The sequence below is a fragment of the Macrobrachium nipponense genome, chromosome 1 (assembly GCF_015104395.2).
Source record: "Macrobrachium nipponense isolate FS-2020 chromosome 1, ASM1510439v2, whole genome shotgun sequence".
In the NCBI taxonomy this organism is placed as follows: domain Eukaryota; kingdom Metazoa; phylum Arthropoda; class Malacostraca; order Decapoda; family Palaemonidae; genus Macrobrachium; species Macrobrachium nipponense.
Window position 1 is genome coordinate 146,816,056 of NC_087200.1, and position 24,000 is coordinate 146,840,055.

A 24,000-nucleotide genomic window follows, 5' to 3' on the forward strand; every position below is an offset into this window, starting at 1 on the left:
GCGGTTCGATTGTTTCATGCATAATGTTCATCAGAGGGGAGGCGGGTGGGCTCTGATCATATAATTACTCGGTAAGTATATACAAAACCTTATTTTATCATAAAAATATAATTTTCGTATATGAGACTTACCCAGTAATTATGTAGCTGACTCCACATTGAAAGGAGGTGGGGTCATGGACATATTCTACTTCAAAGCATTACGTCATGTAATGAATTTAAAGAGAGAAAAAACAACGCTTGTTATTCCCATTAGTTAAAAGAGCTATGCAGATGAACACTGCCTCTGGTTGGCGCTCGTCTTAACTCGTAGTAGCGTGGCAGTAGAGCCAAGGGTCGCCTCCTACTTAGGGAAAACTTTGCAGCGAGCCGAATGCCCCTGTGGCTAGCACAGTATGATAGGTGCCATCCCTTGCCCTGGGCATAGCACCAAAATAAAACAACCAGAAAACACTGACACTTACACTGAAATAAAGTCAAGACCCATCCACTGAGTGGTGGGTGTTCCAGGTACACTGTACCCCCTGACTCTCCAAACTCAGCACCTTACTGAAAAGGTGAAGAGATACTAAGAGAATATCCTATGCTTCCTTCCGCGATGCCATGCCAGTCACTAAAAATGGTCATTTTTTTTTTTTTTTTTTACCTACATAAAAAATATATTAAGCACAGATCGCTTATGCCTCCAGTAGCATGATGGCAGAAAACGCCTGAAAACTAAGGAGGTAAATGCTGTTCTTACATCCTTAACTTCACTGCAAAGTAGGCCAAAACACTTGACTACACTGTGTCTTAAACATGAAGTCCATATAAACTAAGACAACCCATTTTGACAGAGGAAGAGACAAGTTCTGGGAGGAACTCTTCTCTTCACACTGACAGCTGAGTTATCAGGCTACATCTTTCAAGCTTACTCCAATTTGAGGTGAACAACTAGTAATTGAACACTACAAAACTCGGGGTGAACAACTAGTAATTGAACACTTTACGAATTAGAAAAAAGAAAATGGACAACATAAAACCGTGGTGTTTGTTAGAAAATCATTCTAAATCATTGCAGTGGCCTACGGATCAATTGCGACGAAGCATAAGACTTACAGATTTCTGTTGTAGTGTGGGTAAACAGAAAGAAATAATGAGTCTAAGGAGACATCTCTGTCCAAAGATTCTCGCAATGGCAGCTGTGGAGTAGAAAATTTCAACCATAAGCAAGAATCAAGAGCCAACCAGAGACTTAAGTCTGTGATGGCCAGGCAGAGATTCGAATTAGAAGTTAACCCTCGATAGAGGAGAAACAATACTATGATGAACAAAATCTCATTGAGACAACAGTACTCTGATCCTCACTCGTCTCCGACTCCAAGGGTGATTGCCTGGTAGCACATTTCGCCTTGGAATTCATTTGTCTTACAGAGCTATCGAGTGTATGACAGATACCCTTGATCACCTATATGTAAACCGAAACAAGAGGAAAAGAAAAAAAACCCTTGTTTGATGAAAATGCCAACCCTGTGGCATTGCTGCCAAAACAATACCACTAGTCTTATCATAACAAAATCAGAAACTCTTGGGAGGACCGAAAGGCTGTCCTGAGTTTCAGGAAATTAAATTGTCTTTGTCACACACAAGAAGAATTCACTTACATGTATACACCTGTACTTGAACAGTACAACTGATAGACATGTCGCGAGGAGAATATACAAGTATGTATATTCGTAAAATCCTGTCGACCGAGCGTCAGCCTAATTCTTCACTTCGAAGAAAAAAAGAGTAAGGACTGGAAGTAGACCTCTTTCATTATTTAATGAAGAGAGCGAGGGTAAAGTTATCCTGAAGGAAAGCTTCTACAGAAAAAATAGGGCATCAATGATGACTGGTTCATGCCGAACTGGTTGTTCTCCAAAAACAGGGACACTGGAGAGATTCTAAGATCAAACCAGGAATGGTCGCTCGCATCCTAACTCTGGGGAGTGTAATCCGTAGAGTTCCATAACTCATGCAGTAGAGGGGGGGAGGGGGAAAAAAAAAAAGAAAAAAAAAAAAAGTAGGACAACTGTTCTTGGAGCTAGCGAGAGCGGCCAATAACTCGCGCCATCAACTTGCGGTGATGATAGCAAACCAAAGACCTAGGAAAACGTATTCACCTAAGCAAAAAACGACGCTTCCTAAAGGAAAAGCAGAGGTTTTCACCCACCAAACGAAGCATTCTCTCTCTACATACAACTGGTTCGATCGTGGGAATGCGAGTCAAGTAGAGTTGACTGCGCCAAAGTTTGCGAGAACTTGCCATTTCTTGCCATGCATCTGCCTTAGTGATCAGAAATTCCTGTTTGAATGTTGGCTAACAAAAGATCCCCTAGTGTCGAAGATTAACGAAGAGACTGTGTCTTCAGGCGTCCAACAGGCAGTGCTAGACTTCCAATAGCTTGTGCCAGGTCCAGGCGTGCAAAACGCCTAACAAGCTGAAGCAAGGTGTTGACGCCTCATATGGCGCAGAGCACCTGTTCGTGAATTGACGCTCGACAAACAACACCCAATACAAAAGAGACTCGAGCGGTTAGGCGCTAATACTTGGTGTTCATCATGAGAATCGGTACTTATTCTGATGAGCGCCTATGCCAAATTATTTGAGAAGGCTCAAATATACAAAAGCAGGAGCAGAATTCTAATTCATCTTCAGCGGACAAGTCTGCGTCTCTACCTTTAAGATCATTGTGAAGGCGAGCAATTCAACACCTAGCTGCACTAAAAAGTATCTGTGACACATCTCGGAAATTATTTCGTCTTCGTCACTTTGACATAATTTTTGTACCATTTTAAATTAGCCATTACATGGAGTATATATATGGAAATATGTGCATTTTTATGTAGAATACAACAAAAAATACTCATGATTGTAGCTTTTATCAGTTTTGAGATATTTTCATATAATAACGATAAGTGCCAAAATTTCAACCTTCGGTCAACTTTGACTACCAAAATGGTCCAAAAACGCAATTGTAAGCTAAAACTCTTATATTTTAGTAATATTCAATCATTTACCTTCATTTTGCAACAAATTGGAAGTCTCTACCACAATATTTCGATTTATGGTTAATTTATGAAAAAACTTTTTCCTTACGTCCGCGTGGTAACTCTTCCGAAAAAAATCATACATGCGATTGTGGTAATGTTTGCACCATTTTAAAATTAACCGTTACATAAAGTTTTATATATGGAAATGTACGCAATTTCATGCACAATACAACTAACAACAACCCATGGTTGTAGCTTTTATCAATTTTGAAATATTTTCATATAAAAAATAAGTGACAAATTTTCAACCTTCGGTCAACTTTGACTCTACCGAAATGGTCAAAAAACGCAATTGTAAGCTAAAACTCTTATATTCTAGTAATATTCAATCATTTGCCTTCATTTTGCAACAAATTGGAAGTCTCTAGCACAATATTTCGATTTATGGTGAATTTATGAAAAAAATAACATTTTCCTTACGTCCGCGCGGTAACTCTTCCGAAAAAATCATACGTGTGATTGTCGTAATGTTTGCACCATTTTAAATTAGCCGTTACATAAAGTTTTATATATGAAAATGTGTGCAATTTCATGTAGAATACAACAATAAATAATTGAAGGTAGTAGTTTTTCTCATTTTCGAAATATTTGCATATAAATCACTATAAATAGAAAAAAAACCACATTCGGTCAACTTTGACTCTACCGAAATGGTCGAAAAACGCAATTGTAAGCAAAAACTCTTACAGTCTAGTAATATTCAGTCATTTATCTTCATCTTGAAACAAATTTGAAGTCTCTAGCACAATATTTAGATTTATGGTGAATTTAGAAAAAAAAACTTTCCTTTCCTCCGTGTGCGGATTCTCCACCGCAAATCTCCGAAATGTGTACGTCGCATTCTCAGAATATTTGCTCCGTTTCATATTAGGCATTTCATAGAGTTTTATGTATGAAAATGTGCGCAATTTCATGTAGAATAAAACGAAAAATAATTGAAGGTTGTAGCTTTTCTAATTTCTGAAATAATTGCATATAAAAAAATATATAAAAAAATTTGACATACGGTCAACTTTAACTTGTCAGATATGGTCGAAAACTGCAATTTTAAGCTAATACTCTTACAGTATAGTAATATTCAATCATTTGTCTTCATTTTGAAACAAATTGGAAGTCTCTAGGACAATATTCAGATTTATGGTGAATTTTGGAAAAAAATATTTGTTTACGTCTGCACTTTACGAATTCATGCATCATTTTGTGATAATATTTTCTCTGTGTTGCTTTTATCGTTTTATAATGTGTTATATACCAAAATGATCGTAATTTAGTGTACATTACAACGGAAAAAAATTAACTCGTTACCTTTAACCGTTTTGCGCATAGCGCGATTTGAATACAATTATACTATATGAAATTTTGTTTTCGCGCTATCATATATCGCATTATTTATATATGATAATGATAATTTTTTTCATTTCTGATGGTTGCATACTAAACTTCAGGCAATGAACTCTTAATCTTGAAAACTAAGCACGCTGTGATTTAAAAAAAAATATATTTTTTCCGCTTCCGCACTCATTCCAAGACCCCCCAGGCACATGGAAGACGATTTTTAATATAACCCTTCGGCGTTTAAGGGTTAAGAGTCGAATCAGCTGAGTCACAAGGTGAACATCAATTGGGAGTTGCATCAGCAGAGTCGTGAGTCAAAAATCGACTGAGAGTCGGAACAGCCAAGTCACGAGTCGAATGTCGACTATGAGTCGAATCGGCCGAATCATGAGTCAAAATCGACTGAGAATCAGACAGAGTCGCAAGTCGAACATGATTGAGTCTCAAACATCGACTGAACGCCACTGACGCGATCTGTTAGGTGACGAACCACTGGAATAGGATGACAACTGTACACTACGATTGCCTGTTCAACAGCGTTCGGTCCAAACCTATAACTCACAACAGGTTCGATCAAGGGATGAAAAAAGACCCTTCTCACTACACATCCAACAAGACGCCTTTTCAATGGCTGTCTGCTGATGCCTGGGAAAATCTACAGGTTCGGCCGTGGGGCAACCCCCTCGGACTCCCTTCAACTACAAAAATGTCCTCTCCTAGGCAGATGTTGGCCGTGAGAGGGCGCAGGACAATGACTTTAAGTCTAGGATATCCAAGAAGCTAGATAGTCACCTCCTCTGACACATCCAGAAAGATGCCTTTCCAACGGCTGTCTGTCGATACCTGGGACAGACAACAAGTTCAACTGAGGGGGCAACCTCCCTTGGCCCTCCGGTATATCTTCTCCCGGGTGCGAGGGAGTGAGACAGTGACCTTTGTCTAGGAGAATCACGGGACAAGTAGCCACCTCCTCCACTGCACAACACTTCACTGTTACATTGGTAATTCCTGATAATCGAAATAAAAGCTGGCAAAGGCATGGGAAGGAAGCGATGGAGCCAGGTGCGGGAGCAAATGACAAAGATCGGAGGAGTAATAAGAGAGAATTGGCATTAGCTTTGGGAGGCGAAGGGGTTCGGCAGACGACAGACGAGAGGCGAGATGCCGGCACATCTGGTAATCTCGGTTACTGATTACTTTCATGAAAATAATCCATAAATAATCGATTACTAACTATAGCTGGTTCATTTAAGGTAGATTCTTGGGTGAGCCCTATGCCTGCGAGAAGTTTGTTTGACAGCCGCTGATTGGCTGGGAGCGGCCTTCCTCCTGGCACCAGCCAATCAGCGGCCGCCAAACAAACGTCTCTTAAGCGTCGGCCTCACCCGAGAATCCACCTTAAGTGAACCAGCTACGTATACATACTTTACTATAGGGAATACTGGCATCTAGGCCTGAAACATTCATAATACAGGCAGTCCCCGGCTTACGACGGCTTCAGCTTATGATGTAGGCCACAATAAACTTTGTCCAGGGTTACATAGCACAACAACTTTAAACTATAAGTAAGGAATTACATACATTCACTCTTTTACTCTTGATATACTCTACATATTTCATTCAGGACTTTGTGTAGTATTTTGTACTAATTGTGTACTTTTACCTTCCAGAACCACCATTTTTTGGATGAAAACAACTCCAGATTGTTTAAATTTAACAGTATATTTCCCTATTGATCTTTGATCTATAGCAAATAAAGTTATTAAATTAAGATATCTCAGTTCTATTCTACATAACGTCATTTATAACAACTATGGTAATAGTAGTGTACTGTAGTACGATGACTGAAATACAAGTCAAACGGATGTTATCCAATTCGGTTGTACTTAGAAAAAAAAAAGTTGTTTCTCGTTCGGTTGTTCATGGCTGTACACATTCACGCAACGAGTATAACGTTAAAACCAAACTTTCATCATTCTCTTTTGCTGTTATTGAACTTATGTAACTAGAAGATGGGATAAAGTTAGGCTATTGCAATTTGGTCTATCGTAAGACGAATTATCGTAACTTGAACACTACAGCTACCTGTACACTGTATAAACCTTATCATATCTTTACATACTCTAGACACCCAAAGGATTAAAGCTAGGTTTTTTTCACTTTACAGTACGTATTTATAATGCTATAATGTACTGTACAGTACTACTGTACAGTAAATTTCTAAAGTACTATACTGCATAAATATAATTTTACTTATTGCGCCATTGTGGGATAACGCCGCCTTTGACTGGTCTAGAGTTTCGACAGAAGGTGTGCAGCGGCTGTAGACTTTAAAATCGCTTAGCGTTGAAAATCACTTAGCGTCAGCGGTCAGGAACGGAACCCTGCCGCTAACCGAGGGCCGCCTGTAGTACTATACTGCATAAATATAATTTTACTTATTGTGCAATTGCAGGATTACAGTGCCGTTTGACTGGTCTAGAATTTCGAAAGGTGTGCGGCGGCCGTAGGCTTTAAAATTGCTTAGCGCCGGTGGCCAGGAACGGAACCACTGCTGCTAACCGAGGGCCGCCTGTACATGTTAATTTTGCCACAGACAGCAATGGTTTAAGTGCTTGGTACCTAAGGATCTGTAAGGCTCATACACAGTACTACCAACCAAGATATAATTTTTCTCAGGACCAAGATGCCCACAAAACAAAACAAAATCTTTTACAAAGCAATGAACTGAATTATAAGTTACAATTCTTCTCCAACATACATAAAAATTATCTTTCATAAAGTAATGAACTGAAGACTTATGGGAAGTATAACTCCCTTATTAGGCTATGTCTTTTGAACAAGAAAACTATAAACAAATGTAGAAAAAATTTGTACTAACATTGGCCCATTTAGCAAGAGCTTCTGGATTTTTGTCCCACGGTATCTGGACGCATATAGGATTGCCCTCCATATGATCAAATTTTGGATTATTAGTTGCTGCAGTGTAGTAAAATTCTCGCCAAAGCAGCTGACCGTGGAGGGACAATGGTGGTGGAGATTTCTTTATCTGAAATAAAAATAAAATCATGGAACACTTACTTAAATGAAACATAATTTATATAGCATAAAGGACCAATACTCTTGTTACTCATACTTTGCACAGAATTCAGGACCAAGAGACATCACCATCTAATCATATGTAATTTAGAATATAACCATTTGCCACAAAACCCCTGGAAGATTCCTTGACTAAAATACAATAAGGAATAACGTTTTCCCTGTATGTACTGCACAGTCCCTAGCTGACAAGGACCAATGACCTTTGATATGTTCTATCATTTTTTAACGAAGGTCAACTGCCTGGCATCTATGGTTGAGGTCCATCCAAAATACAAAGGCAGTCCCCGCTTACTGGTAGCATTGGTTAACAGCATTTCGGTTTTATGATGCTTGGCTAACAACATCGTCAACCAGACTTTGGTCCCAGTAAACAGTTTATCAGCATCAATAGGCAGTTTACCGACATTGGTAGGCAGTTTATCAGCGTTGGTAAGTAGTTTATCGGTATCAGTAAATGATTTTAGTACCAGTAAGCAGTTTATCGGTGTTGACAGTGTTGCAAACACCATTTATTACTATAATTATGGTGATGTTTTGATTAACAAGAATTCTCAGTTATCGGCCCTTGAACAGGATCAGTTATCGGCCCTTGAACAGGAACAAAACCCCCTTCATCAATTGGGGAATGTCGTATGTAGTCAATGCCTTAACCCCATCTGCCATCCTGCTGTTGATAATTCCTTGTGCTCACCCTGAATAAGGCTGTAATTTTTTATTATGGATATAACACTCCAACTATGAATGTTCACATTTTATGGTAATCTTCCACTTCCTTGTCAGTACACATGTTCCTCCTCCAAGGACCAGTACATGCTTTATGTAGCCACAAAGTCTTTGCCCTCTTTACTAATGGGATATTCTGATCTACCAGTAGTCTAGTCATCTTTTCCATTACATCCCTGCTGAATTTAATACCTCTCTCATTGCTTTCTTAACTCATGCTTTACAGTCCTGTGTACCCACAAAGTAATAAAGTAATAATGATCCACATATTCTATGACCTACTCCACTACCAAAACAGGGGTCTCATATCTCAACTGTTCCACATGTGCTCTTGGAATGCATTTTCGACAATGAATATCTCCTGCTTTAAATGTATTTTGTAATTCTGAGCACCTCTTATGAACATCCTTTACAATGCCTTTCCAACACCAACCACATAGCAACCTTCATGATTGTACTTATCCATCCTTTCTTTTCCTTCCAGTCACCATAAGATGCTTTGCTTAAGCTGATATTCAGTTCTCCCCTCTAATCTTAACTCTCCCACCTCTTGAGCAATTTCAACACCCTTCCTGAAATTCCTGTGTTAGCACTATATCAACAACACAAAGCAACTTCCTTTTTGGCACTTTTCTTTCCTCCTTCCATTTTTATTTTATCAAACATTAAAGGGACCAGCACTAATTCTTCATGGACACCAACATTCCTCTAAAATTCTTACACCTAAAACTGTCTTCACCATGTTTATTGTTTCAGCAGAGTAACTTTTATTAGTTTAACAAATCTTTTTTTTGGCACCAATTGCTTTCAAAATGCTCATTTTATCATTTGTCTCTGTACTCTTAAAAGATTCCTTTTCAACCTTTTTGTGTGGTACTTTTCATGTAGTTGCCTCATTATAAAGCAGCTTCTGTTGCTGATCTCAATAGCATAAAGCCGAACTGACCATTATTAGCTTTAACCATTTTTCTCCGGCTTTCATCCAGTACTTTCTGATATTTTCATTGTAGGCCCTTGTAGTCATATTGTTATGTAATAAGCACACTGCAGTGGATTCTCTCTTTGATTGTATACCATTAATATAAAGTTCTTTGCCTTCCCCTTTGGTCCTGTCTCCTCCTTTATCAAGTTTTCATATACTTTATTCTCATCAGCTCAAGGATGATCAGCTCTCCTGCTGCTTTTATTCAATCACTTATTACTCCAGATGGTTCTGAAGCTTTTTCAATTTTTCTTTTTACCAAGGACCTTTTAACCTCTTAAGCTGTTATGTTCTCTATTGGTTCGGTTCTTCTATTTCAGCCTCTAGATGAATGCTGTAGGCAATCCTGAAAACTTTTGGAATGACCAGTGATCAGCATTGAGAGAATTTAATGAACTGTGGACAAGCAGTTAACTGCAGAAGACCCAAGCATCCCAAGGGGCATACACTGAGCTACAATTTTTTTTTTTTTGTCCAGTTGCCTTTTCACCATTTTTATTTCCTTTAATATTCATAAAAATCCAACATAATTCAACATTTATACCTGCTGCTTGTTATTCAAAACTTTTAACTCTGAATATAAGAATTTTTTTACCAGTTTTTTTGGGCCAGTTCTTAAAAGATAATCCACCCCTGAGACCTCCAATAGGACTAGCACATTGATACCTTTCAGGTCGAACCATTACCTGTTGTTTAACAAGATCAATACAGCTCCACCTGCTGGCTATGTTAATGAACCATAATCTCAGTAATGGAGTCTTGACAATCAAGACAGTGAAGAGGAACTTGGACTGGTTGGACAGTAAGATGGGAGTGTGCTAATAAAATGTGAGAGGTTGAAATAATTTTCAGAAAGAGAAACATGCAAAAGGGGAGAAAAGAGATTCCCCTGGTTCAAGAGCCGTCCAGCCTGTCACAAGGCTTTAACATACAAAAAAATATGTAATACGTATCTCATTCATTCAGAAGAATTCCTCTTCAATTATTGACTATTTTGTGGAAGACAAAAACAGCAAAAATTATAATTTCCTTCTTGAATGTATACCTGGCTGTTACAAACTGGAATAGAGCATCTCCAATTAATAGATTATAAGGAAAGGAATCTCACTGAACTTTCAGGGGGAGAGTAGTATATACGAGCATCTGGAGATGAGTCAAGATTTGCTGAGAAAAAAGCAAAGAAAGACATGAATACTACAAGAATTTCATAAATTCCCTTAATGTCACATGGCACTGAAGGAAATGAGGATGATAATGATGTTGAGGAAGAACATGGCAAATCTGAATTATGCGTTCTATTACACTTTTCTGCACAAAGTATTTTCATCCATCATCATAGTCTGGAAGCGCACTATTACTTGATAAACATTTGGTAACTGGTTTCTCAGAAGTCATGGGACTGGTATCAGACACTCAGCACCAAAAACAGCTTCTTTAAATATAGTTGCAGGAAATATTTCTGGTTCCTAATTTGTAGATCAGTTTGCACCACATACAGCTAGTCTGACTGAAAATGTTCTACATCCATACAAAAAAGAAATGGCATCTGTTGTGCTGTAGAAAACAGATACTACAGGCAGTCCCTGGTTTTGGTGGGGTGTTGATAAAGCGAAAACCGCCATTAACTGAAACTTGGCAATTTATGGTGCTTATGGTACCATTATCTGGTTAATGGCACTTCTGTTTTGTATGCTATGGCACCATAACTCTATTATCGACACCTTATGACACCGATAACCAGAACTTGGTGCATTGTGGCACCATAAATCGCCGATTTTATAGCGCTAGACAAGCCCCAGCCATTAACAGTCCACTGATAACCAGTGACTGCCTTATCTTCCAAGCTCCTTGGAACTAGTTAAGAGCTGAAAGCTTTGATATATCAAATTTTCCTTTGAAAAATGTTAATGCATCCTTTGAAAATGTTTTGATGCATTAAGATTATAATACTAACATTTTCCTTAAAAAATATTCATGTGTCAAAACCTTCAGCTCACAATTAGTTCCAAGGGGCATGAAATATCTGTTTTCTACAAGAAAACAGATGCCATTTCTTTTTGTGTGTTTGTAGACAATTTTCTGCCAGACTAGCTGCATGTGGTGCAAGCTCATCTTCTAAAAATTAGGAACCAGAAGCAGGTTCCTCAACTACATTTCAAGATACTATAACGTTTTTAATTCTGATATTAATCTCACAACTACTAAGCAACCGATAATCAATTCTCTTTAAGTTTTCATGTGCTGTTGGTGTCTCTTATAAAAGAGCAAGAATTTAGGTACGCAGGACTACATAGGCTAGAAGTGACCCAGTGCACTCTTATTTGACTGGCAGTACTATTACTTTGAGCAATGGTACTTAGGGTAAAATTAATTTATCATCAGATAAGCACCTTATTCAGTCAGCTTTTCCCCAAAAGGAACTAAGGAGTCATACTCAGAAAGCACGGTAAAAATTCCTATTAATGGAATTATCATTCATCCAGTCCACTGTTTCAAAACAGTTCAATATTCTGAAAATGGAAATTTGGATTTATGCAAAAGTACTAGGTAGTATACCATTTTATTGAATCATATTCAATATCAGATATCGACTTTAAACTCAAAGAGGAGACAGAAACCTACCTTTCTGTAGAGATCATTCAATTCCATAAAAAATCTTCGAGAGGAAAGACAACCAAATCTTAAGTAGGGTGACAGTCCTGTCCGGGAGGGAAATAAAGACTGAGGGGTCATTTTTGGTCTTCCAAATGATGCTACCCAAGCTTTACGTTCTAAATGGTGTTCTAGTCTGGCTAAGGCCTCACTTTCCCCTCCTTTCCAAACTGGCTGTTGCAAAGATTCTGTGTCAAATCCTGAAATGTAGAGGAAGGCACCTTAATTAAACAACCTTAAAAATAAATTACCATGAACTGATGCACACTATTAAATCACTTTACACTCACAACCAGCAGACTGTTTGCATGAAAAAAAGTTGTCTCACAACATTAATACAACTCACCCACAGACCAATACTACATTGAATATAATTTTAAAGGGTTCCCTGATGCCTTAATGCTCCATTATAAAGCAAGTGCTTTCTACTACCTTATGAACAAAGAGATTTGCTTAAAATTTTTACCTTCGTATACAACTACAAGCAGCCCCAGTTATGGGTGGACTCGGTGAATGGCAAACCGGTTTAAGTGCCATAAAATTGGCAATTTATGGCGTCCTAATGCGCAGCGTTCTGGTGCCCCGATAATTGAGTTATGGCATCATAACATACCTAACAGAGGTGCCATAAGCACAATAACTTGCCAAGTTTCGGTTAATGGAGGTTTTCGCTTATCAGCACCCGGCTGATAACCAGGGACTGCCTGTAATACCAAAATAACACAGGCAGGGAAATAAAGATACATATTAGACCTCTAGGTTCATAAATTTCACAGCTGAAAAAAAATTTTGAAACTTTTGAAAAAAAGATTGCTCTCAAAATAATTTTTCACACTTGTAATTACACATACAGTGCATCCTTGACTTTCAACACGGGATAATTTCCAGCACTGTGGTGGAAGCTGATTTCCACCTTAAGTCGGTTTTTCGGGTTCATGGTGGTTTAACAGCGCTCACGACACTGTGGTGGCATAACTTGATGTTGCATCAAGTTACAGCACCTTAAGTGCCACTAAATTGGTACCTTCTTGCTGTTAGCACTGTCAACAGCGCTTACGGCGACATAACTTGATGCAACATCAAGTTATGGTGCTATAATACTCTGTTAATTGCACTGAAAAAGCACTGTAAGATCAAACTGACATAAATCGGTGGTGTCGTAAGCCTAGGACACACTGTATATAGTTGTTATACAAGTTGCAAAAATTTAATTGAATTTGGTTTAGTCATCTTGGAGACTGGAGCATTTATTTGTGAAAAAAAAATTAGTTTTGAGAAAACAGCAAAAGAAAAAAATTACAGCTTATTTTGTAATAATTGTGAAACTGTGCTCTCTCTTGATTTATACGTTACCTAAAATTTGCCCTTATGGGGAGCAGCAATGCTATGAGGCCCAATTATAAACTAAGTGCTTGTTGCTACCTTATGATTGAAGGGACTTGCTTCTATTCTTACCAGTTATTCTATAAATAATACTGAATAAACACAAGTCTTGTTTAAGTCTTTCTTTTTGAGAGAGAGAGAGAGAGAGAGAGAGAGAGAGAGAGAGAGAGAGAGAGAGAGAGAGAGAGAGAGAGAGAGAGAGAATAATTTTGGACTCAAAACCTAGAAACAATCAGAAATGTCTTTATTCCTGAAGCCAGTTATCCCTACATCATTATAAGCTGTCTTCTCTTATGCCAGAGAAAATGGGATATTTTAATGAAGAACAATTAAAACGGTCCAAAATAGCATATATCTCAAACTTGATCCCATCTAAGACCACTCATAGACTTACTTTTTTTTACAAAGTGTCTTTGTTTGTTTGTTTATATGGTGTTTTTACATTGCATGGAACCAGTGGTTATTCAGCAACGGGACCAACGGCTTTACGTGACTTCCGAACCACGTCGAGAGTGCACTTCTATCAACAGAAACACACATCTCTCACACCTCAATGGAATGCCCAAGAATCGAACTCACGGCCAAAGAGGTGGCATGCCAACACCATACCGACCACGCCACTGAGGCGCTTTTACGTGTCGTTCACAGTGCCATACAAGCGATGTATAAAGCTGTCCATGAACCAATCTAAACATTATTTTTTAGCAATAAAGTTTCTAGATATGTTTATTTATGCAAAAACTGATGAAAACCATCCAGAACTCAATTGGTCCTATCCTGAATTCTTCATAGCCTTTTTCACAATCTGTAGTTTAATGTCGTACAAGCGATGAACAAAACTGTCAAAAAACCAGTCTAAAGATTTTTTTAGCATTATTGCTTCAGGATATGTATATTTAGCCATAAAACAGTTGAAAACTGTAACTAATAACTAAAATTCAATAATTCCTCGAAATCTGGCGGTCAGCGCGTCCCTTAACCTTTAAAAGCCGGGCTAAAAAAATCAATTGCAACACCACAGGCTGGTAGGAACTTTGAGGTCAGCCAATTTAAGGAAAAAACACATCAATCAAAAGAGGAAGATATGCAAATGCATAAGGTGTAAGAAAAAAATTCTAAAAAATTTTCCCTACCATCTAGGAGAAGTTGAAAATTACTAGTATTTACAAGAAAATTGTAAATTTTACTGAGTTATTAATTTTTTCTATAAATAATTTTATTTTATTTTTGTAAAATTATAATTACAGTTCATACAATATCAAAACAGGTAAGAACTACAATTACATAGTAACAAATTTTGAGTATATATTTGTTGTAAAATATTTATGTAAATTTACTGAGATTATACCCTTGCACTTTTCTTTGCAAAACTGCAATCATAACTAACACACCCCATCATAAAAGATAAGAGCTAAAACCAACAGTAACCCCTGGGTATATTTATGAGCAAATTTATAAAAAGAGGGGCAGCAGTACATTCTCCTTTGAAGTCAAGACCACAACTAACTAATGAGCCACCTGCTTCTTTGATCTTGGCATGTTGGCTAGTCTAAAAGCTGCAATAACATGGTGAATTTATGGGTTATAGAAGTACTAGAACCTCTTTTCCAGCCCGATTCCTTTAAATAGATTGAGAGTAATACTGATACTCACCACGAGTGAATCCGTTCATCACCCAAAACCTGTTATTGCTACTCATATGAGGGTATCCGTCCACTAAGGGTTAAGAACAAGCAGAAAACTAGGACAATACATGAGAACAAATCTAAGATCAGACATTGAAGATGGGAGGTATGAGAAAAACATTTAGAAAGCAATATCGTCTCTCTATCATCTTCCTTGGCTTTTCTCTGCCAGTGTCAAGCCTCTCTCTTTTTCAACTTCCTTGTATACATCTTGATTCCTCCACCATGGGTGGTTTAAATTACCAAGCTTTGTGCCAGCACAATCCCTTACCTTAAGGCGGCCCTTAAGTGTGGTAAGAAGTTGAAGGAGACAAGAGGCCTGTGGGACTCTAAGACTGTACGTATACCACAGAGATGACCTCCACCATGTCTCTCTCAATAAACTGTTGAGGATGACACCAACAAGGAAACCCCCTCCTTCTCCTGATATTTCTTTTCTTCCTAATTCCTAGTACTACTGTACTTCACCCAAGACTCCCTACCTATTAAGAAAATTCCTGGTTGGAGTACAAGAAGAATGGAAATCTTACAAAATATGTATCAAGGAAATTGATATATATGTCTATCGCTATATAATGAGAAAACACACTATAGAAGGCAAAGTCTGCTATCATGTTGAACCAAATGTTCATCCATGATGATAACTCGAACAAACTCATGGTGACTATCTCCAAAGCTCCGACTTCAGAAGCAGATGAAAAACAATTGTTCTGCACAAAGCCACTCCATGGGAAGGTTGTCAACAGTCCACAGAATGAGGAGCTGCCTGCAGGGGTCAGGTCTCTGTATCTACTTCAACTGAAGCAATAATAGTAGGAACATCAGCAATGCTGGCTCAAAATGGATACACTTGTCAACTAAAAGCAAATAGTGAGACATGGATGGATCCCCCTTAACCTAAGAAAATGCTGCAGAACCTTCAGCAATTCCTTTATCTCATTAGGATGCCTCAAAGTAGTTAACAATGCAGAAGTAGGAAAGGTGGGAATGTAGGAAGGGTCAATGGAAGTGCAATGAACATCCATCTCACACCAAATCCTATCCAGGAAGCATACCCCATCCAAGCACTATCCTCCTCAAAGCGAGCAAGAAAGGTAAGGCAAATACTACCACAGTGGCAAAAATGGGCCAGAGTAGGAAATCATTGTTGAAGTCTGGTCACTCGTCCTGTAATGCACTGAACATCTATGCTAATCAAACTTTCTCACAGGTGGAGAACCTGGCAACCATTATTCATTCAACAGTAAACACATTACCACAAGAGAAGCCAAAATCATAAAAAATATAAACAACAAGGCAAATCACTTAAACAACAGGATCTATGATTAAAGTCCACCAGTAATGAGGATGCCAATACTAAATATAAAAAAAAAATGTCAGAATATAAGGGAAAAGGTTTGTATCCCTGTAGGAGTGCTAAAAGCCTTGTGAATTTCAAGGACTTTAGCAATACTGCATGTTAGTTAGAGAGCATCAAGATGGATGACCCCCCTGTATTAAGAGTAGTCCCACACATTTGAAATTTAATTTTTAAAAAAATATGGCAAAGATTAAGCATAAATAATATGCAACTTCATAAATACGTAGTACTTTTTTAGTTCCATTCCACATTGAACTTCATGGATGAAACTATCCTAGAGGCCCTTACAAGCAAATGATAATTTGGGATGGAACAGGACTGGGAAGTGCATATTAGGAGGCTCCAGCACTATTAAGTTGCTCATAAAAAAATTAGTGTCTTTTTCACTATGAAAGCGGGCTATGGATTCATAAGGATAAAACAAAAGAAGAAAGTCAAATTTTCAAGAAAATGAACTTTTTTTATTTTTCCAACACAAAAAAATTTACTATTTTTTACTATAATCCTCACTTTACTCTAAAAACAATATTTCTAAAATAATACACGTACTACAGTATATCAAAATGCTGTCTTAATTTACTATTTTCTACTATAATCCTCACTTTATTATTTTAAAAACAATATTTTTAAAATAATATACGTACTACAGTATATCAAAATGCTGTATCTCTTTTACAACACTACACATCTATAAGGTGTTCTCCTTTGAAGCAATTTCTATTCACTAAAGAACAGTTCTTAGAAATTGCTTAAGCAAGCCATCACAATGTTAAAATTGAAAATGATTTCATGCAGTGCAAAATCTACTATTAGCAAATTACAATTCATTAAAACTAAAAAAAACTGTATAAAATTCAAAGGTAATATATCAAAACTTAAAGAAATCTATAAGAAAATCATAGATTTTAGCTGCATGCTACCTTATTTTACAAAACATATACACATGTACTACATGAATATTACTGTACTGTACACTTACCAAGTTCCTCTAAGGTTGGTACTCCATATTTTTCATCATGGTCATCCAAAATCGGTGTGTACTTTGACTCTAAATCTTTCATTGTTACAGTGTTTAAAGGTAAAGGAGGCAATTCCATCCCCATAAGAATGTTTTGGAATGATTTGTACGTCAGGGGAGGCTTACCACCATTTTTTTCGATTATCCTGAAAAGATGAAATCATAACTGGAATGCAACAAATTACCAAAGTATCTTAAAAGACAGTATATCATATACCGTAAAAATTATTAAACACACAAAATAAATTAATAATAAATGACAGAACATTTTTAAGTATTGTAAAATGCAGTAAGGTTGCCTGGCTATGTAAAAATGACAATATTGAATAGTAATCACATATACATCATAACACAGAAATACTTCATTTAAAGAAAGTTTTAATATCCTGAATACACTATTATTGCAACAATAATTACTCAAGCCCAGTCATCTAACACAATAAAACAGCATCTACATTACGGTTATAGAATAACTACAGTGAAACCATCGTATTCGTGGACTTCGGATTTGCAGACTCACACATTCGCGAATTCCTCTACGGGCATTATTCACGGGAAATTCACCTATTTGCAGTAATTTTCTATGAGAAACATCCACAGACTGTATTTTCTTACTAATTTGATCATAAAATGCACTTTTTGTGATAAAACTATTAACAAAACCATGTATAAAATTTTTAGTGGTTTTTTTCTTGGGTTTCAATTAACAAAATAGGCAGTTTTAAGCATTTTTATACGAGTTTCCACTTGCCGCGAATTCTAGCTATTCGCAGGAGGTCTGGTACGTATCCCCCGGGATTACGGGGGATCACTTAAGCCTTCAAGTCTAAGTGAAAATAAATGAAGCACAATTGAAACTGTGACAGTAAACCTCTCTTCCACTTTCACTCTTCCACTTTCATCATTTAAATTATTGAAAATCCTTATACATATAAGTATATAACCCATGCTAATACGTACAGTATACTGTACAGTAACAGAATAGGCAAGTTTAAAACAATCTACGTACACTATGACGAAAATATTCTTCAAGTTGTTTTATTATCATAAAATTCCTTTCTAAAGACCCAGGAGGATCCACTAGCTGTGCACGGTACAAAAGTTTCCAGCACACTCGATGAAATATGGTACTTTCATAATAAAATTAGATTTTGTATATACTTACCAAGTAATTACATAGCTAAAAATTGAAAGTACCAGCAGAAAAATTTTGAAATTCATGGTAGCGATCCTTTTGTCTTAAAAGTGTAGGGAAGGAGAGAAACAACTTAGCAGAGAGAACCAATTTGTTTATGCAACTGTCCATGTGTGGGGAGGCAGGCAGGCAGGCAGGCTCCCATTCTGTAATTACATAGCTGATTCCCACATTGACAGGTGGTGGGATACATGGATTTCTATTCCTAAACAATCTTAATAAAAACAATGAAATGAGAAACAAATTTCTGCTAACACTCTCAGAGTGTTTGATGTTTCCTTACCTGTCTAGAGAGCAGCAGTATCATGATACTGTCTCTGGTATTTTGCTCATCTTAACCAGTCGAGATGGGGCAGGCAGTATAGCCATGGATTGTCTACTACATGGGTGGAAGCCTCATAGCAGAGAAAATTTCCTGAATGCTAATGAAGACTACAAACAGATGCCCCTGCCCAGGGTGCAGTACCAACCATACAAAAACCAGAGAAAAACAACACTTTCACCTATACTACTTATATATAAAAATTACCACCACCCCAACCATAAAAACTGGTTAGTACCCAGGTACACTGTACCCCCAGACATCCCAAGAACACGACATGTATATCAAGATAGAACTCCCTCTCCCAATACCATCCTAGCCAAAGATAAAGGTCCCAAAGTGCTGCAATCTTTATACATCATTCCACGCCCCGAAGATAAAAAGAAGCAAATACGTACTGACTTGCAATTCCAGTAAGCAGTTTCCAAAATGGACGTAAGAGAAAGATTGTATTTGAAAGCCAACGAAGTCGCTACTGATCTGACTTTATGTGCCTTTACTTTTACTAATCTGCAATCCTCCTCTGCTACTTGAGTGTGTACTTTTTTAATTATATCCCTCAGAAAGAAGGATAATGCATTTTTTTTTAAGTGTACTTGATGGCTCCTTGACTAAGGTCCAGAGGTTACTAGACACGCCTCTAATACTCTTTTTGTCCATGGCTTGTATTTCACCAACTCTTCTTGCTGTTGCAAGAGCCACTAAGAAGAGTTTTCTTTGTCAAATTACGATGAGGCAGAATCTAGGGGTTCAAACCGAGAACTAGAGAGCCACTTTAGCACTATGTCTAAATTCCATGAGACAAGTTCTGTGTTTCTCTTCTTCATATCAAAGGATCTAATTAAGTCCAGAATATCTCGATTTGTGGATAAATCAATACCTCTGTGCCTCAACACCGAGGAATCGTTTTGTTTCCTTCAAAAACTAAAGGAAGTCTGCAATCTCTGTTAAAGATGTTTTTGTAGAAGAGATTCTATTGCTTTTGCACCAGCTTCGGAATATTACCCACTTATTTTGGTATACGTCAGATGCCGACTTACGTCTGCATTTGGTAATAGCTTCCAAAACCTTTCTCGAAAATAACTTTTGCTCTGAAGTGTCTTTCAACAGTTTGTCCCCTGTCAGAGCCAGAGAAGACATCTTTTGATGAAAGCAGTTGAAATGGGGCTGTCTGGGAAGCTCTTTCTTTTCAAGTAGAAGTCTTGGAAAGTCTACCAGTAGGCTCATTAGTTCTGGGAACCATTCCCTTGTCGGCCAAAATGGTGCTATCACCAGGATCACTGTTATGTTTTGATGACAATGGAACTTGTTCAATACTTCCCTGATCATTGCGAATAGGGGAAAAGCGTAAAACTTGTTGAACCAATAGAGTAGCATGGCATCTGTTGCCCGTGCTCGAGGGTCCAGAATTGGGGAGCAAAAAAGTGGAAATAGGTTGCAAATAGGTCCAACATTGGTGTCGCCCAAAGTACCATAGGTCTAGACATACCAGTGGATCTAAGGTCCATTATGTCTGAATGACTTGGTTCCTGTGGCTCAGTTGATCCGCCAAGACGTTCATTTTTCCCTGAAAAAATCTGGTGATCAACGAAGTCTATTTTTGTTTCGCCTATACGAGGAGGTCCCTCCCTTGCTACCTTACGGAGGGAGAAAGAACGTGTTCCTTCTTGTTTGCTTATGTAAGCCTGAGCAGTCAGAATAGAAGTTTAGGTCTGGGTTCTGAAGAAAAAGAGACTTCTCTTCTAGTAACCTGTCTCTTGATTTCCACTAACGCAGGTGTTTCTTGATTTCCTGGGTGATCAGAAACTTGAATGAGTTGAGATGTCTTTCTGTCCCATTTGTCTCTTAGGTAGAACTGAAGAACTCTTCGATGAAGTCTCCCTAGGGAGACAAACTGCTCTATTGATCCCAATGTCCCTAGGAGACTCATCCAGCCGTTGGTTGCGCAATACTGAAGATTCAGGTATTCGTCTACTTTCTGCAAACATGACTCCACTCTTTTCAGGGAGGGAAAAGCCCGAAAATGAGGAGATTTGAAAGTCATTCCCAAATAAACCATCTCCTAACAAGGAGTCATATGAGATTTTTAGTGATTTATTACCAAGCCTAGTTCCTGTGCCAGCAGTGTTTTCCAAAGGTCTTCCGTACATTATTCCTTCGATTTTGCTCAAAGAGACCAATTGTCCAGGTAGAATGCTATGCTGATCCCCATCAGATGGAGCCAACCTGCTGAGGGAGCAAGGACACGTGTGAATACTTGCAGGACGCTTGACAGCCCAAACTAAAATACTTGGTCCCAAAACACAAATCTTAGAAACTTTTGGGAGTTTAGATGGATTGGTACATGGAAGTGAGAATCTTGAAGGTCTATTGATACCATCCAATCCTCCTGATAGATGGATGTTAAAATCGAATGGGCCGTTTCCATTTTGAATTTCATCTTACGGATGAAAACATTCATGACACGTCCAAAAACGGTCTCCATCCCCCTGATACTTCAGCACTACAAAGATGCAATTGTAGAACCCCTCTGACTCTTGATCTGGGACTATTTCTATCACTTCTTTCTCAAGAAGTAAGGACACTTCCTCCTTGAGACCCAAAAATCTCTGTGAATTCTCGGAGTAAGTGATTGAGGCGATCAACCTCTTGGCTAAGGGAGGAGGAGTCCAGAAATGGAATATTGTAGCCGTGTCTTAATACTTCCACCACCCGTCTCTCTGCTCCTTTGCCACAGTGGCTCGGTTTCTGGCAGAAGGTCTTTGACCCCTTCCTTGAAAGGAATAGGACTGCAAAGGAGACAAAGATTTAAAGAAGGAAATGTGTTTCCTTAGGCCGTCTGGATGACTTTGTTAGTTAATCCTGTGTCGACTTCTTCTGTAGCTCACAGGAAATCCCATCTACTATCACCTGTGGAAACAGACATTCTCTTGATAGAGGTGAAACAAGAGAAGGCCCGATCTCTGAATTGATGTCACTCCTTTCATGGTAAAAGAACAACATAACTCCTTCTCCTTCAAAACTCCCATGGCATAAAGGGCAGCCAGTTCCCTAGAGCCATCTCTAATTCCTTTACCTGCTCATAAAAGTATGTTAAGGAGATCAGACGAAAATTCTGTTGGAAGATCAGGATACGCCTGGATTTTGCGAGCCAGGCAGCCTATTGTTCAGTCAAGGAAACACAATTTCCAAAACATTAAAAAGATTAAGAAAACAATCTAGTTCAGCTGATGAGAACATGGTCTGGGCCACAGAGAAGGCTGACCTCCAAGCCGAATCTATGAGGCTGGAGAAGTCCCCATGGGAGGAGGCAGCCACACCCAAGGAAGGAACTTCTCCTTCTCTTCAAAAGATGAGATGGTGGATAACTAAAGTTGAATTTACCCAATTCTCTCTTTTCTGTCATCCATTTCTCCACTTCTTTGAGAGCCTTCCCTGCTGAAATAGAAAGCACCATCCGAGTTACATGAGCAGATCCTGCAGGCAAACTGCTCAATTGGGGAATCAATGCTGGAGATGAAGGTGCTGCCGGAGAGAAGTTGGATAGCTCCATAGTAAATAGTGCAACAAGGATGCATAAGCTGTAGGAGGAATGTCTTCCTCCACTTCCTCTTCTTCCTCGACCGAAGGTATCGGTGACGTTGTTGAGTCCCTCGAGGCTGTGGATGGCTTCTTTAAAAAACTCAAAATGTTGTCCAATTGCTGCTTAATCAGGGCACGAGAGGGATCCAACAACCTTCAGCTGGAGCCGCGGACTCTAGTCTAACCGACTCTGAGCGATCAACTAAATAAGAGGACTAACATTGTCTTGGTTTATGAGAAGGCTTGAATCCAGGTTTATGATGAGGGAGCTCTGGCGCCAAATACCATCCAGGAGCAAGAGGGTGCTGGAGCGCAAGCAGAGCACTCGGGCGCAAGTGGGAGCTTGGGCGCAAGTGGGAGTTTGGGCACAAGCTGGCGCTCAGGAGCAAGCAGGTGCTTGGGCACAAGTATGCATTTGGAGGTAAACAGCCGCCCAGGGCACTATCGAGTGCCCAGATGCATAAGACTGCTTGGGCGCACAAGAGCGCTCATTCGATGCGTCTTGTTGTGGTGTCAGTTGGCATTTAAGACACTAAAGGTCGTTCCGAAGCAACTTCATCACCTGAAACTTCTGGTGTTACCGCACGTTTATGTTTCACTACCACTTGATGCTTGTCTGAATGCTCATTGGAAAAACTCTCTGGGCTGTCCCAAAAACTACATGAGGAACAGCTTCTCTCACTCTTTTACAAGGCAACTTAGGGGTGCGAAGCACTTCTGCAGACCTTTTCAATGGTCTTGACTTAACACTGGCGCCTGTTCCAGACCCGAATTATCAGAACTAGCCGATAGACAATGTGTTTCATGAAATATGCCTTTCCCCTGACTATCTGTTAATACCTGGGCATTTGCGGCAGGTGCAACTGAGGGCCAACTACCTGGGGCTTCCATTATAGCTTCTCCTTGGTGAGGGGTAGTATACTAGGGACCTTTGCCTAGGAGAATTAGCAGGCTGCAAAGCCAGCTCCTCCACTGTCACCTCAAGATCACTCACAACATTTTTATTTCCATAAAAGTATTTACAGAAGCCCAATTTGAGCTAGTTTTCACTAACTAGTCAAATTTTTTCTCAAGAATGGCAGTGGCAGTGGCAATGGGATCAGAAGTGTGGGAGCTGGGTCCAGGGTTAGGTGGAAGACTATTAATGGGGGACGAAGCAGAGAAACAACAGGTAATTCAACAGGGGAATTAACAGACTCCTGACTAGTTAAACCCTCTTCCCTTCAGTCGCCTTTCTCTTTCTGTCTTTCTCTAATTTATTTAAACGAGTGTTTAATATTTTCCAATTCTCACTTCCCCAATCCTTACACTCATCACAAGTCATACCAGCTGATAATTTATTTAAATGAGTGTTTAATATTTTCCAATTACCATTCAATGTTACATACAGTTTCATTTACCAGCTGATAATTTATTTAAATGAGTGTTTAATATTTTCCAATTCTCACTTCCCCAATCCTTACACTCATCACAAGTCATACCAGCTGAACACACTTGTCCCCTGCAAGATGTACATTTAATGTGCGAATTATACATTGCTGAAATAAGTCTAGTATTGCAGCGTGTGCTGCAATAACGAATACTTGT

At 38.6% G+C, this 24,000-nt stretch overlaps 1 protein-coding gene across 1 annotated transcript in view; it reads right to left on the reverse strand.

Annotated features, from left to right (window-relative positions):
• LOC135219729 (cryptochrome-1-like) overlaps window positions 1-24,000 on the reverse strand; it is a 163,722-nt gene that overhangs the window by 23,729 nt on the left and 115,993 nt on the right. The window contains exons 4-6 of the mRNA XM_064256737.1: window positions 17,276-17,460; window positions 11,839-12,068; window positions 7,291-7,458 (exon numbers count right to left, since the gene is read on the reverse strand). Of these exons, the coding sequence (XP_064112807.1) occupies window positions 7,291-7,458; window positions 11,839-12,068; window positions 17,276-17,460 (583 nt within the window). The remainder of the gene's footprint in view (window positions 1-7,290; window positions 7,459-11,838; window positions 12,069-17,275; window positions 17,461-24,000) is intronic.